This window comes from Dendroctonus ponderosae, unplaced genomic scaffold (genome assembly GCF_020466585.1).
Source record: "Dendroctonus ponderosae isolate FM_Combo_2020 unplaced genomic scaffold, Dpon_F_20191213v2 Dpon_F_20191213_5, whole genome shotgun sequence".
Taxonomy (NCBI): Eukaryota; Metazoa; Arthropoda; class Insecta; order Coleoptera; family Curculionidae; genus Dendroctonus; species Dendroctonus ponderosae.
This window is the reverse complement of record NW_026018715.1, coordinates 4,371,690-4,387,016: the sequence shown is the minus strand read 5'-3', so window position 1 is coordinate 4,387,016 and position 15,327 is coordinate 4,371,690. Positions and strand designations below refer to the sequence as shown.

General features: G+C 30.0%; 2 protein-coding genes across 4 annotated transcripts in view; one reads left to right on the top strand and one right to left on the bottom strand.

Annotated features, from left to right (window-relative positions):
• Window positions 1-3,062, bottom strand: part of LOC109546653 (protein spaetzle) — a 6,054-nt gene extending 2,992 nt beyond the window's left edge. The window contains exons 1-5 of one of the 2 annotated variants that reach the window (XM_048666534.1): window positions 2,644-3,062; window positions 2,323-2,468; window positions 1,148-1,278; window positions 912-1,096; window positions 602-851 (exon numbers count right to left, since the gene is read on the bottom strand). In XM_048666534.1, the coding sequence (XP_048522491.1) occupies window positions 605-851; window positions 912-1,096; window positions 1,148-1,278; window positions 2,323-2,416 (657 nt within the window). In that variant the 5' untranslated portion in view covers window positions 2,417-2,468; window positions 2,644-3,062 and the 3' untranslated portion in view covers window positions 602-604. Of the gene's footprint in view, window positions 1-601; window positions 852-911; window positions 1,097-1,147; window positions 1,279-2,322; window positions 2,612-2,643 lie in introns of those variants that run through there. The other variant, XM_019917697.2, reaches the window with a different exon arrangement.
• A 2,596-nt stretch (window positions 3,063-5,658) lies between these two features.
• LOC125504651 (facilitated trehalose transporter Tret1-like) lies at window positions 5,659-11,791 on the top strand. 2 transcript variants are annotated; one of them, XR_007281633.1, is made up of 5 exons: window positions 5,659-6,024; window positions 6,087-6,221; window positions 6,273-6,563; window positions 9,860-11,303; window positions 11,392-11,791. XR_007281633.1 is itself a non-coding variant. In XM_048666974.1 (4 exons), exons 1-4 carry the CDS (start codon window positions 5,961-5,963, stop codon window positions 10,738-10,740), a joined length of 1,371 nt encoding a protein of 456 aa, XP_048522931.1. In that variant the 5' UTR covers window positions 5,659-5,960; the 3' UTR covers window positions 10,741-11,791. The 2 variants fall into 2 exon arrangements, 1 of the variants encoding a protein (XP_048522931.1); XM_048666974.1 differs by having other exon boundaries at window positions 9,860-11,791.
• Window positions 11,792-15,327: the final 3,536 nt, after the last annotated feature.

Below are 15,327 nucleotides of genomic sequence, written 5' to 3'. Positions count from 1 at the left end.
AATTTTTCTAATTTCATAGACAACAAAGTACTGAATTGTCCCCCCTCTGACTCGAAAGCTGGATCCGCCACTGTATCTAACAATATATATCTTTGCCCATTTTTCCTCGTTTTGGTGAGGCAGAAAATATCCCCTTTTGCACTGTTTACTCCCTCTTCTACTACTACTTCCTATAGTTTATTGGATATACCCTGTACGTTACACAGAAAATATGAACTTTCAACCAGTTTCAACCAGTTTGATTATCTCCTAAAGTGTTTAACAATCTTCCGCAAAAAGACGGGTTTTATAACCGTTTCTCAGTGCAAGGGACACTGGAAGATCAGTAAACTTTCAAGCGAAACATGTCTGAAGATACAAGCCACTGGTGCTACAAAACGTCAAGAACGCCTGCCACAACGGCAGTTTTAGGCAATGGTAGCGAAAGCCTAACTTTTTTAATGTACGATTTCATATCAATCATGTTGATAGAAGCATATAATTGCATAATCGTATTCTCATTTTAAAGTGTGCCACTAAATATTGCATACAACTATGTCAAAGTAAATTAGTACAAAGTAAAGAACCCAAATCTATACTTCTATGACCGGTTACGACTTACTTTTCAAACAGTAGTCCATACTCTAGTGGCAGTTCCGTTGGATTCTGAACCACTAAACCCCATCCTATTTGAAAAATCATTATATCTTCGTTTATATTGGCAACAGCAAGCTGATGGCATTTTAAAAGATTCCAGCAACAGCTCCCCTCTCTCATTTAATGCGAATAACTTTTTGTAAATGTACTTTTGCTTACAGAAAGTTTCGTATTCTAATGGAGCGCCCCCCGGTATATCACATTCTCGCTCTGGGCTACAAAAAACAAAGACTATTAAAAACTATGTTTTAAATATAGAAAATTCCGTTGCATACTTTCTGCAGACTTCGACTTGAACGCCTTGAACAAACCCATCCCCTGATCCCTGATTAACAATAAATCTCCATTGGTTGTCCTTATTTTGTCCTGATTTGGGAAATATTGTTCTGGTTATGGAACTGCATACAAATCTCCCATCTTCGCCGTATTGTCGATCTGAGAAAAAATCATCTTCAGGTACCTATAATGATACTAGTGAGTTTTTCTACTGATGCAAGTGAAGGAATGTTACCTCACTCTGGCCAAAAAACAATTTTGGCATTCTGTAGTTCTTTAAGACATCTTCAATGTATCGATGCGGATAAAAATCAACATTTTCACACATTGCTTCTCCTTTTTTGCATTTCGATATTTGAAGTTGAACTGAAAAAATGTCCGACGAACTTCAAAAAGTTTATAAAAGTATTTGCGCTAAAACAGTTGTTATACGCACATAGTAATAACAATATATTTAATTTACTGTTATTAATAATATACATATGTCCTTTTACGTTTCACGTTAATCAGATTCGTGTTGTTCATGGTAAATATAGGTATTATTATTACTAATTGAAGTTTAGCTTTTTATGTGATTTAGACGATTTGTGACCGCATTGAAACCGCAGAAAAGCAGATTACAATGAATCTGGAGAAGTTATGGGTTAGTTAATGTCAGCCTGAGATGTTTTAAGTATGGTTGGTTAGATTGTGTCGGATGAACTAATTACGTGTGACTAAAAATTCTGAATTAAAATGGACAATTTAATTGTACCGAAATAATAAAAACCATACAATAAAAACATTTCTCTGGTAGAGCTGGAAAAAAAATCAATTGTTCTAATTATATTAAAACTCGCTTCAAATATAAGAAATTTTGGAAAAAGATTTTTCTCCATTAAGCATTTGATTTCTTTCTTCCTTATTACTACAATAAATTTGAACTTAATGTTATAAAAATTTTGCAAAATGCTACACTACACCACATGTGTTAATTTCTTTAAATTTGTTAGTAAAAACATTATGTTAAATTATTGTCCATTGCTGGCGGCACTAAGAGTTTTCAACCCTTTACTACTTTTGATTTCATAGTCCAAGTCTAGCCATTCTTCTAATGCTCAAATAACCACTACTATGTATATTCCTTATTTCCTCTAAAATACTAATCTCAAAGGTTTAGCTGTTTCTACCCTCCAAATGATAAACGGGGGACGCAATCTTTGCACTTTGGATTTACATCTGATTTCAGATTTTATCTATTATAACAGATTTAACGGCTAGCAAAAATGCGTTAACATCAAAACGTGTTTAGCGTCAAGCAATGGCGCCTGAATGCATTTTTATTAACCACAAGTTTCTTCATTTCATTTAGATTTAACCCTTAGAGAGTACAAAGCTAAAGACGATTGATTTTAGGTAGGAGTTACTCACCTGAGCCTCTGCTATCATTAAAATCAAACAATGTTAATTGGGCACTTTCACATATAAAATTAAACTGAAACAGGAAACATGTCTCAACTTTCATCACTTTTGTAGCACAATATGTTGAATTTCGCCTACTCAAAAGGCCGTTAGACCTTAAATACATATATTTAAAATGAATGCTTAAAATTGTGATTTACCCTGATGCTGCAAAACTATTCTATTTTTGTTTAGAATAGAAATATCTAGGCAAACAGCAACATTCAGATATAAATGCGATACGTTCAAATTCCAAAGAAACTGGACAATATTGACAAATATAATACTTACTATCAAAATTATAAACAAATACAGACACATAACTGGCATTATTTTACACAGAAAAATACACGAAATAAACTACATTTGTACAAATATCTTCTGCAGTGTTACTGAGAATCCCTAAAGAACTTAACCCGAAAAAGGCTTATTTAAACTTTGGCAAAAACAGATGGTAAATGTTTATTATTTGGGTTGGTTATTTGGATCTTTTAGATCAAATGCTATAAATCTAGGCTCAATGTGGAATTGATACAGTAAGGATTATGAATGAAATTATTTAATTAATTATATTAATTTTTTTCAGCGTTTCAGCAAAATTAGTATCTACAATTAATTAAATTATTTACTCTAGCTACTAACAACTGCAGTTGCAGTTATGTTTCAAATTTCCTTAAAAAGTTTGGTCTATTAGATATGTTTGTTACCGAATGACTGAGTGAATAGCTGAGTTATAATTGGATGAACACAGTTTGCCATGTTTTCACAGAATGTGAAAATGCTTTATTTTTTACAGAAAGCAAGTTTTTACAGGATTTTAAATATAAATTGTTAAGAAGTCAGTGTCCCAACTATTTCAAAATATCAAAATGAAATGTGAGTCGGAAAATAAATTTGGCACATTTTCTTACGTGTGAATCACAATTTGAGTTCTAACATTGATGTTCGTATAATATAAGTAGAAATAATAATGGTGCTCCTCAGTGTGTAATCATTTGAAAATGATCACATTTTCCAGTTGATTTACATCTTCTCTATTTTTGTAACAAAGCGTTTTCCGACAGTTTTCTAATTTAGTACATAATTTTGTTTTTAGAACTCAACATAAGAAAAAATGTTTTCGATCATTGTGTTGAATTTTGCATCTACCCAATATCAGCGGTGTTCCAAAGCTGGTGGTACACATGCTCCTGTATACAGAAAAGATATAAATACAATACTAAGTTGAAAACTTAATTTAACGTTTGGACATGGTGGTATAGCAAAATCAAATACAAAAATCACAATATGCGATCGATACGGATAATATTTCGACCCCCGTTGAATGTTAAAGCATTTTTTAACGATAGCTTTAACCTGGTACTTAATTAATGTATTTAAATTAACCGTTTCGGGTATAATAAGTATAATTTCCTGGTGACCAGTGTACAAAAATACAAAAAAAAAATTGAGGCGAAATACCCATCAATCAGTTTGTAAAAAAATACAAAAATATTGGAAGTGCTAAAGAGGCGTAAGTGCCTGCAATTAAATAATGCACAATTATTTTATTTATTAAATAATTCTTTATAAACGTGATTAAGGTTGGGCCTAAATTATTTCAGGTAATTTTTACAATGCAAATAAAAAATATATATATTTTTTGTATTAATAAGTAAGCCAATTATTAGCGCAAGTTATTAGCGCGCGATAAATTTAAGTAAGATAAATTTTTTTGTTAATTTTACTTCTTTATTTGAATTATCATTTACTAATATGTCTTTAACGTTTTGGTAAACTCAACAATGGATTTCCTAACATATCGAAAATAATTCTTTAAGTTTAAAACTAGCTAGGATTTTGCTTGAAATAAGACTGTATGTACTTTTTGCTTCTGGAACGGAATATTATTAATCAAATTATTACGAATAATTAAACGATGTTTATGAGATAATAGAAGACCGATCAGATTGCTTAATCTCAATATTGATTACACCCTTATTCGGTCAAAAACATTTATTTGCACCACACGTTACTTCCAGCAAAAACGCGAAATTCTACAAAATTTGCTAGCTTCCTAGAAAGGCAAAACAATAGAAACTTCGAACGAATTAAAAAGAAAAAAAGCAAAAAAATCGTTTGAAGGTTACAATTATTCGGTAATCGCAAAGGCAACAAAGAAAAGACATCAGAATAGGGAACAAAGCCCAGACTGGATTATGAAAAGTGTTTAATTCAATAAAGCAAAGTTCAAGAACGTAACATATTTTAGATGAAATTGGATATTTTCATCATATTTAGTAATTGTTGTAGTAAAGAGTATCGGTTTCATCACGATCGGATAGAGTAAAAAACTAAAATAAAAAATCCACAGCGCAAAAGGATGAAGAAAATGAATTACAAGTAAATGCATAGTAGGCGCGCCAATGAGTTTCAAATATTTAGATGTACCAAACAAATTTACATTGCAAAGTTACATTGAAGAACTAATGAAAATACTGATCATAAATTCAGAAACCTGAAGAAAATGATAATTGCTTAAACTACCTTAAGTAATCTATTACAGATCTATTTAGACTCTCGTTCTCACTTACAGGTGAAAAAATCACTAGTACACTTGAGCACTTGAATTCTTGTGGACCCCTGCAGGACGAAAAGAAAGAGTTTTTAAATCTACTGAACAAAATAATTTATTGTCTGAAAGCGCTTCAAAACATTGTACATTTTCAGATGAAAATATATATAGCTAAGAGAAAGGATAAATATAACCAAAACATGGAAGAAAATATTATTCAACATCGACACCAAATAAAATTGTCAAACATGCTGATGATGGTGAGCACCACAATAGCTAAAACCAGAGTCACTATTCATATGCAATTTCTTAGAAATTAGGAATACATAAGATAGCAACATTCTATAACTTAATTGAGAAGATCCTACAATATGTTTAAAACTAAAATACAAAAGTTCATTGGGCCGTACTTAGATGCAAGAAAGAAGGAGCTCAATCCGATAGAAATAAATCAAAATACAAACTCTTATTATGTGGACTGATATATGAAAAGTATCTCAAAGTTTACGTCAAAATCTGGTTACAAATTCTGAGATAGTGAAAATTAGTGAAATTCGACCATATGAATGAAGGTGGATCACTTTTTTACGGCCCCTGTAACTTGAGTCTCTTTGACGTTGAAGCTACGGATTCCAAATCGTAAACTTTTCTTATACTTTACTTCCGTTTTTCTATTTCTTAATTATCAGACCTTTAAAAGTCAATTTATATGTTTTTACTCAGCGTTTGATCGATAAGTAAGTGGTTTTGAAGGTATATTACAAGATTTGATCGACTTATTGAGATACATATAATATTCTAGACGTATTTTTTATTTTCGCTGGCGTTTACAATGTACGTAGTCAGTTAGCATTCAAATGTAATGTTTTACGGTAAAAAAATACAACGGTATAATGAAAGTAGTGATTTCTGATTATAAATATGTGATTGTTTTGGAATTAGTGTGATTGGCGTAGTAAAGTTAACAAACCTTATCTCATTATCAAAAGTAAAGGAATACCTTTCACATAATTGTCGTATAATGCTGAATAGTGTGTTAATATAGCCAATCAATATGGAACTAAAGAAAATTGAGACAGAGGAAAAAATTTATTCTCAAATCCTAGCAGTTTTAGTAGGTAGGTTGTATATTTCAATTTCAATACTAATAGCAGAAAGCTAATGACCCGCAATTTGCCAGTTTCCTTAGGGCTTTTCTCAAATGGGATAATCTTCGTTTGGAGTTCACCGTTTAGCTTGGTCATAACTCAGGATAAAGTTAACTATGACATTTCAGAAGAAGAAGCATCATATTTTATAGTAATTCAACCAGTTGGTAAGTCTTATAAGGCGACCATGAATTTGAAACTGATTCACATGCTTTTAGGAATGATAACATGTAGTTTATTTTATTTTAAAATCGCCGACTTCCTGGGAAGAAAAAAGGCCTTATTTTTCTTAACCGTTCCTTACCTAATTAGTTGGCTAATAACAATTTTTGCCAAGAGCAAATTCGAGTTTTATGCCGCCAGGTTTATTGCTGGCATTGGAGATACCGCAGCATTTTGCAGTATTCCATCTTATGTTGGCGAAATTCTTTCCCCATCAATTAGAGGCTTCTGGGGAAATTTTCCTTTATTCATGCATTACTGCGGACACCTTTTCATAAATGTGGCAGGTATGTATTAAAAAAAAAAACAATGTTTAATACGTTAAAAGCCATATTGATTTTCATGTTTGAAGTTGAAATAGGTTTAAAAGGAAGGAAGCGGGTGTGCACACTGTGAAGAAAATCCAATAAAGGAGATGTAAATTTATATACACACACTATGATACAAATTTGCATCTCCTTTGATTGGATGAGATAAGTTTACTCATGTATGATCGATGCACTCATCGAAATGAAAATGTTTTGCTGACTTAATACAAAATTAATTAATACGAATTATTAGAAATATCCATATAGGTACGTACCTACAAAGTTTTAATTTGATTCACTTTACTTAATTTAACTTATTTAGTTTAAATGGAAAGAAGGATGCATACATAGTTTACTAATATACCTGGTGTAGTGATATATAAGATTTAAAAATATTTTTATTGCCTTAGATACCAATTCTAGAAAAAAGTAGTAGCTAGAATTCTATAGAGATACAGACATTTAAGTTTACTATTTTATATTATATTTTTTATTGTTCCAACCGCCGCAATTATATAATCGCATAATAAATGTGTTAATTAACGAAATGTTGCGAAATGTGCGTTCTTAAAAAGAAGTCGTGCTTACCTTCAAAATAATGCAATAAAAACAAAACGCATTTTTAATATATTGTTGATTGAAAAGAAAATAAATCTAAAATTAAAATTTAAAAACATTTTTTCAAGGATATCAACTGTGGATAAAAAAATATATATGTTTCAAATCTACCGTACATCATTAATACAACTATGTACTAGTTTTCACCAACAAATAATTTTGATTTTTGATAAATACGGCCAAAATTTTACGTTTTTTATTAAGTCGACTAAAACCAATTACCAAATGAGCTACTAAAAACACCAATTTAAATGATTATAACATTTTTTATTTTGATACCTTTTTACTTACTCATAGTGAGTAAGTATATGTATCATCATGTATGTATTAACACACACAAAGTTTATAATGTATTTCGGACTCCTTAGAGGTATAGTTTAATAAGTAATAATGCAAGTGTGGTCCAAATGGCCTCAGTATTAAAAAGTTGATCAGAATAGAAAACAAAATATTAATAATCAAATTAAGAAATAAGAATAATTAATAAATAAGAAAATATTAACGCAAAAATTAAGTTAAATGCAGTTTTTGACATAAAAAACTTTAGGTTTCAATTCCAATTTCAGAAAGAATACACATTGAAGATAGTTTAGTATTCTGAATGATTATATGGAATTCAACTCCAAAGTGATTTGTTTCCAACAAAATAAATAAATGAATCCCGCAGATTTCTTCAACTGCCAGCTTTTTTATAAATTAAGTAGAATTTTTTTCAGTTTAGCTTAGTCCGAATATTCAGTTTGGTTTATTCCATAAAAATCAATATAAAAAGTACTTACAGTTTAATCAACTGATCGATTGGATAATGCATCATTTCATATCATTAAAAACCAGTTAATTGAATTAAAAAAATACTTCCAATCTAATGATTTATAAAAATAACAAATAAATGAAACAACGAAAAATGATGAAGATACTAAAACACTGGAAAAATAAAATAGCATATAAAAAAGAAACACATTAAATGTCGCAAGAAATTAAATAAATTGGATAAAAATTACTTAAAATAAAGAAAGCCATAAAATAGGTATGTGTTTGATAGTTAGGTTCACTTCACAGGATAGAAAATTAGTAAAATGTAAAAGAAAAATTATTTTAAACAAACTAGTTCAGCAAGTGCACCTGAAATAACATCAGACATACCTCGAATAACTTTTGTTAAATTAGAAACAAAATAATAAAATTATATGGGCAAAAACGTTTCATGTGCAAGTAAGAGCAACAATGTAAGTACCGATGATTGAAGAGTATACTTATATACTCTTTCAATCAACGGTAAGTACACTAGTGGTCAGTTGGCATTCATATGTAATGTTTCACAGTTCGCTCGCTTCTATATGAAACAAAATTATAACAACTAAGAAAGAAAAGTTATATTTCCTTTGTATAAAAGTACAAGCATAATTACAAAATACAATTTAAGGTAAAATGTGTTAAAACGGGTGCATTTATTATTTTATGACTTTGTATCATTAAAAGCCAGTTAATTGAATTAAAAAATTATTTCTAATTTAATCATTTATAAAGGCAACATATAAACATGAAATAGAACATTTGATCTTATGTAGAGTCCCCATGAAAATAATTGCACACTTATGTGGCATATTTCATTAATAATTAGGTTGGATTTTATTCCGAATTCGATAGCTTCATTTGAATTAAATAATTTATTTGTATTACTCGCAACTTATTACGGAAATGTGATAAAATAGATTGAAATCCATCAGTTCCCTAAAATATGTATAATTACATAAAATCATAGATATAACAAATGAGCTTGAATCGTGCTACCAACAATAATTTATATTGCTAGTCAAAAGAATCAATTAGATTTCATGTTTAATTAATGGAGAAAGTTATAAAGCAAAATGTGTAATTGAAAAGACACAATAATGGATACACGTTCATCAATGTTAATTAAATCAGTAAATCTAAATAATTAATTGAATTTTTCGACACGCTATTGGTTTATTGGTATAGTTTTATGATACAAATAAGTAAACAAAACCTTTACCATATCTATTTATAAGGGAATGCGATTATTGCATTGAAAAATCGCATCCTCATCAATAAATATTTTTACACACTTTAAATAGATAAAAACTGTTGAAAATCTACTCTATCAATCCAAATTATAATATTTTCTAATTACATATTGCTGGTAATAAAGTTATGCAAAAAATATGTATTATAGTTATCTTCATACAGCTTATTTTCGTTTATAGATGAACGACGGACAATTTTTCATTTTTCGTTAAAAATATTCATTAAATTATGTATTTTTTGCTTATGTTGTTCTAATTTCGCATAAAGCGCAATTAGTGTATTTTGCTTGTCAAAGGTTTCAACACCAAAAGACTACTATTGCCTGCAAACGCTCAACTTCTGAGTTCGGTCGTTCCCAAGCTACTTAATTTTAGCATAGAATAATATTAGTTAAAACAACTTATTTCACTCGTTGAGTATGTGGTTTAATAATTAAAAATCCTTGAAAAGGCATAAAGGCATGTATAAATAATTAATGGAGGAAGGTCAGTTTAACAAAAGTATGTATATAAAAACTACAGCTAATGGGAAGCATTTGATATGATTAAAGTAAAAAGTAACATGTACTTTGATGCGGGTTTACGATATTTTACAGAAACGTTAATTTTCAGGAAGTTACCTGAGTGTCCAAACAACAGCCTACATCTGCATCGCCATTCTAGTCGTATTTGCCTTATTATTGACAGCACTTCCAGAATCTCCTTACCAACTGATCAAAGATGGAAAGTTTGACGCTGCAAAGAAAAGCATTCGATGGTTACGACGCAAGCCTAACATCGAACAAGATTTCCAGAGTATGAAAGCAGATGTAGACCGACAACTTTCCGAAAGAGGAAAATGGAAAGACCTTTTCCTGATTGATAGTAACCGAAAGGCCCTGAAAGCTGGTTGCTTCCTACGGATTTCTCAGCAACTGTGCGGAATAACTGTATTCGCTACTTATTCGCAGACGATCTTCCAGAAAGCTGGTGGCAACTTGAGCCCGCAAATTTCATCAATTATTTTCAGCAGCCTTGTTTGTAGTTTGAACTTGATTTGTTGCAGTTCGGTGGATAAGTGGGGCAGAAAACTTTCATACTTTTACTCCTTGATCGCATCCGGTACTGTGCTCATAGCTATGGCAGTGTTTTTCTTTATCGATCAATTTCAATTTGCCAATCTCGACAAAATCAATTGGTTTCCGTTAGCAGGAATGATTTCCTTCGTATTCACATACTCATTTGGCTTGGGAGTGGTACCTACTTTAATGTTGAGTGAACTATTTTCGGCCAGTATCAAGTTTAAAGGAATTTGTATCCTTATTATAGCATGGGGCGTTGCAGTAGTTGTAACAACCAATTTGTTCCACCTTTTAACTGCTAACGTGGGATTATATGCTCCATTTTTGGTTTTCGGTGTTTGTTGTTGGATGAGCACGATTCTAACTATTCGATGGGTACCAGAAACTAAAGGAAAAACTTTAGAAGAAATACAACAATCTTTGAAAAGATAAACATTGTATTTTAATGCAAAAAATATCTATAGTTAGTCCAAAGAATGCTTGGGTGATTTTTGTAAAGCAAAGTGAGCAAGTCAATTTTAATAGTTTAAGCCGCGAAAAATTCCTTTCATAATAGTTTAAACTGAAAATATTCATCCCTTTTATATAAGATCATTAATTTAATATTCTCCACTTTATCTTCCTCAAGAAAAATTTTATGACGAATCAAGCTTAAACAGCACTTTGCTGTCTATCTACATACACACATAAAGATTAGGAATTTCCATTTAGAAATGGCCAAAGCTACAGTAATTGCGTATATTCTGTCTAAAGATTATGTCTGTAAAGATTCTTGAATACCAAAATAAAACGGCTGATTTACATTTGTTAGGACGGTATTTAATGTTATTATTATTATTATTTGAATAACATTAACGTTTTTCCCAGACATAACTTTTAAAGCATTAACTTTTGAAACATTTCATAGTACTTATTAACGAGTTATACTGGGAATATGCTATTAAGGAGCAGAATAGCAGAATATGAATTAATTAAGAGTCCATTTGCAATACTAAGTAAGTTTGATTCGCCACATGATTCTGAAGCAGTTTTTACAGCTGAACAAAGTTTTCCGAATGAATTTTTATTTTTTTTATTCCACAGTTCTCCTTCCGCAATAATTGCACAATGTGAGAATGTGAGCTACACAGAGTGACGCAGTTTATTGTAGCTGAACTACAAAAATCCGCCATAAAAGTTTAAAACCTCCAGTGGTACCTACTAATTTGCGTTCCAGGGTGGCGAAGTTGCTCATTTTTTATTTTTGTAAAATTGCATACAATTTTCAAGTTATTGTTAGCAATTATGATACTGTCGGATAACTAGAAAAACTGTCCAAAATGTAATTAACTTGCGTCCCACTTACGGCTTTTCCTGAATGTTTAAAATAATATTTTTTTAGCTTACCAGCATCACTTTCAATTGCCAACAAATCGATTCTTTTTTCACACATTTACGAAAAAAATATAAACCTACATAAATAACCATTTTTGAGTGTTTTAAAAATCCCATTATTCATAAATTAATTTAAAAATTAACATTTGGATAAAATAAATTTTTTAAATTACAATGTTTAATATTTTAAACATTTTAAAACAAAAACAATTTTATTGTGTAGCCATATCGTACGCGCATCAAACTTTCTAATTTATTTAGGTAAATTATTAAAGAGTATATTAAAAAATAAAAAGGAAATTTACTTCGTATATCTTAAAGCTTTTATTGAGCTGATTGGATTGGATTTAGCAATTGAGCTCTAAGAAAAGTTTGTGGAAAAGATGAAAACATTCGGAATAAATGTTGAAATCTTATAAATCTAAGCAAGTTTCGGAAGTAAAACAAGAAACTTTTTCACAGCTTTATTGTCAAAGGTTTCAAATTAACAACATATGATTTATGAATTAGGATATTTCCCTAAGATAATGTCAATAATTTAATTCGGATTTTATAAATGCAATCCATAAATACTTTTTGCTACTACAGTTACTAGATTACATATCACAATCTAAGTCTATAAGTGTGATTCACTATGGAATTAATAAAGAAGAAATGATAAATTATCCAATTCTGAGGTTTTAATACATTGTTATGCTGCCTAAAATATGAAATAGTCAGAACAAATACATATACCTTTTCAGGTCTATTAAAATGTGATTAATTCCATTGCAACTCAACACTTCGATTACAACATAGAAAGAACCTAAACGCTTTCAAGTAAATAATTTTAAATTAGGAAAGTAGAGCATCACAAATTTAAATCACTTTATTATATTAAATTAGTAGATAAACAGCTTGTTAGCTCGAACATAAATGCAAAAATACTGACAAACTCATAATCGACAATGGCAAGAATGTATGCCGGTTCCAATGATTCCTTGAAACAACTAGAAGCAATACAATTCAAATTACTAATTCTGCTGAAGCTATTTTATAATAAAGATTATACAGTGGCTCAAAAGAATTACAAGCGAATTCTTCTGACGATGCAAGAATGAAAGCTTGATTTTTGTCAAGAATAAAACTTTACTTAAGTACTTTTTTAGCAAATATAAATAAGTACATTATTGAATAAACACTGTATTGTGTGATGCACATTATTCATGTGATTAAATAACTTATTTTAATTAATCAAAAATATTAATTAAATGATTCCATAGGTATCAGTTCTAAATCGGCACAGATAATGAATTATTCTTGCAATTACAGATACTTCATTAACTAATACTTTTTTGGCGCTCGACGCATCACAAAACACTTAACATCAAAACACTTGTCTATAAATCAGTTAAGCGGAAACTGCAATGAGTAATTAACAATCACAAACCTTTAAATATGTTCGTTGCTTTGCAAGTAAAGCGGTGTGTAAACTACAGTCTCTATAATCCCACTAAATACTTTTAGGTATAAAATTGATTAAGTTAAGTATATTTATTAGTTTCGTCATATAATACTAGTAAATAGTTAGTTTCAAAAATACTGACAGTTAATTTGTAAAAATGGTAGGAAACAGGAGTTGATATCGATTGCTTAGTTCATGTCAACAAAATTATTACCTATGAAAATAAATTAAAAAAAAAATTTTTATTCACAGGGCCGGACATTAAATAACAAAAAAAGGGTTGTTGCTTGCTTTGCTTATACTTCTATCTCAAATTCGAATCTTAAACCAAAAAATGCTATTGGAATACTATTGTTACTAAACATAAATCATAGAAAAATTTCTAACCGGTGAAATAACTGAATATCTGATGCAAAATATCTTGTATGCAGAACGTTAAAATTGACAACAATTGTACCGAAGTATCACCAGTTTATTGTTTTTCGTTGTGGGTCGTGTTTAGAAAAACGCTACTTTCATAAAGTCTTGCAAGACCGCCCTGAACACTTTCTGAACTTATTCAGAATATTGTTGTAAAACCTTATAAGCTTTGTATTCATTTGGGGGTATACATTTTTCAGTTCGTATGGATCCAGAGATAAATTATAGGCCTCGACAAAGCGCTGAAAAAAACAAAATTTTCAAAAATTACGCAATGGAATCAGGCAGGCAAAAATTCCGAAAGGACATTAAAATAAATATTTGTAAATATTGTAAAAAATCGTTTTTATTCTAGTAGCGAGTTTTGTCCATTACTATTTCAGTTTACAGTTTGTGCGTTGTTGCAGTAAGTGCGCTTAATTTATTTTATTTGATTTTTATTAGTAATACGATTTAACAAAATCTTGATACAATGCCATGTTAAATGTTATTAAACGGAAAAAATATAACAGTGGATATTTTTGATGATTTTCTCCTGAATTTTTGTGCCTCTCCTCAACAATTGTAGTGTTTTCAAACCTTAACATACATGTTATATCTTTAAACATTACAAACATTTACATACATACTATTTCGTAGTGTTATTTAATTAACGACGATATTAATTAATTTCACTTTGTAAATACAATCATTAAAAATCGAATAAACTGCAAAAAACATATTTAGTATAGAAAATATTTAATCTTTTAAAAAGTAAGCAATTTATAGCTTTAATATCTTGAACCGGTAATTAACAATATCTGCAATCAGCAAAGAAACTTTGAGTCTATGAAAAGTAAACAAATACTAATAGAATATTTAAAAAATGTAATTAAATGAGGAAAGTCCTAACTCAGATCCTGTTAACACCACCACTCGGCTTAAACAATAAATCCATAATTTGGGAAAATAATTACTCAATAAGAAGTTGTAAGGATTCAAATTTACGTAACGGTGTTCGCTACGTAAAGTCGTTTTATTGTCAGCATACATTATCACCATATTGTTTCTGTAGATTCACTCCCTGCGTCCCGCTTTATTTAACTAAAGTTACTTTTTTAACTTTAAAAAATTAAATTTTGTTACTCTATTTACTTTTAATAGTTGAATCAGAATAAGCTGCTATCATTTTTTTATCGATTTTTTTTAATAATTACATATAATTATGCATTGTTCACAGAAAACAATCTCAATATAGAAACCGCGCAACTTGAAGTGAAAAAATTGTCTAGCACTATCTAGAAAAAAATAATGGAACGTCCTGAATGTTTTCGAAACACACTGAGATCGACCCACTTTAACATTTTCTTTGAATCCACAAATAGGGAAGGAACAGCTGCGTATTATTATTTAGATTGTGATATCTAGGAACACGCTGAAGATGAAAATAAGCTATGCTACATGAAAAATATTCATAATCTCAAGTGGACCACAAAAATCTAATAAAGTGTGTGTGTATTCCAACTAAATATTTAAAGTTGACGTTGTGGTTGCCATAAACTAGAGCAATCCCATATAATATTGTAAATTCTCAAAATGTGTAAAAATGAAAAAAAAACCAAAATTTCGGAAAGACTAATACACTTACAGACAAAATGGACAAACAACCCTCACAACTGGACCATACTGAATCCCCTTTGTCTAACAAGACGGACAGAACATTCCCGTTTTCGTACCCCAACAGATACTTTACTAGAACACCTACAAACGCAACTGAACTAACGACTAAGACCTGTTTGTTT

What these genes read in the sequence shown, in the direction of transcription:
- LOC125504651 (XM_048666974.1), top strand. Translation starts at nt 5,961, where the DNA reads ATGGAACTAAAGAAAATTGAGACAGAGGAAAAAATTTATTCTCAAATC. An exon ending in AATCCTAGCAGTTTTAGTAG is followed by an intron (nt 6,025 to 6,086) that starts GTAGGTTGTATA and finishes GCAATTTGCCAG; the next exon opens with TTTCCTTAGGGCTTTTCTCA. An exon ending in CCTTTTCATAAATGTGGCAG is followed by an intron (nt 6,564 to 9,859) that starts GTATGTATTAAA and finishes GTTAATTTTCAG; the next exon opens with GAAGTTACCTGAGTGTCCAA.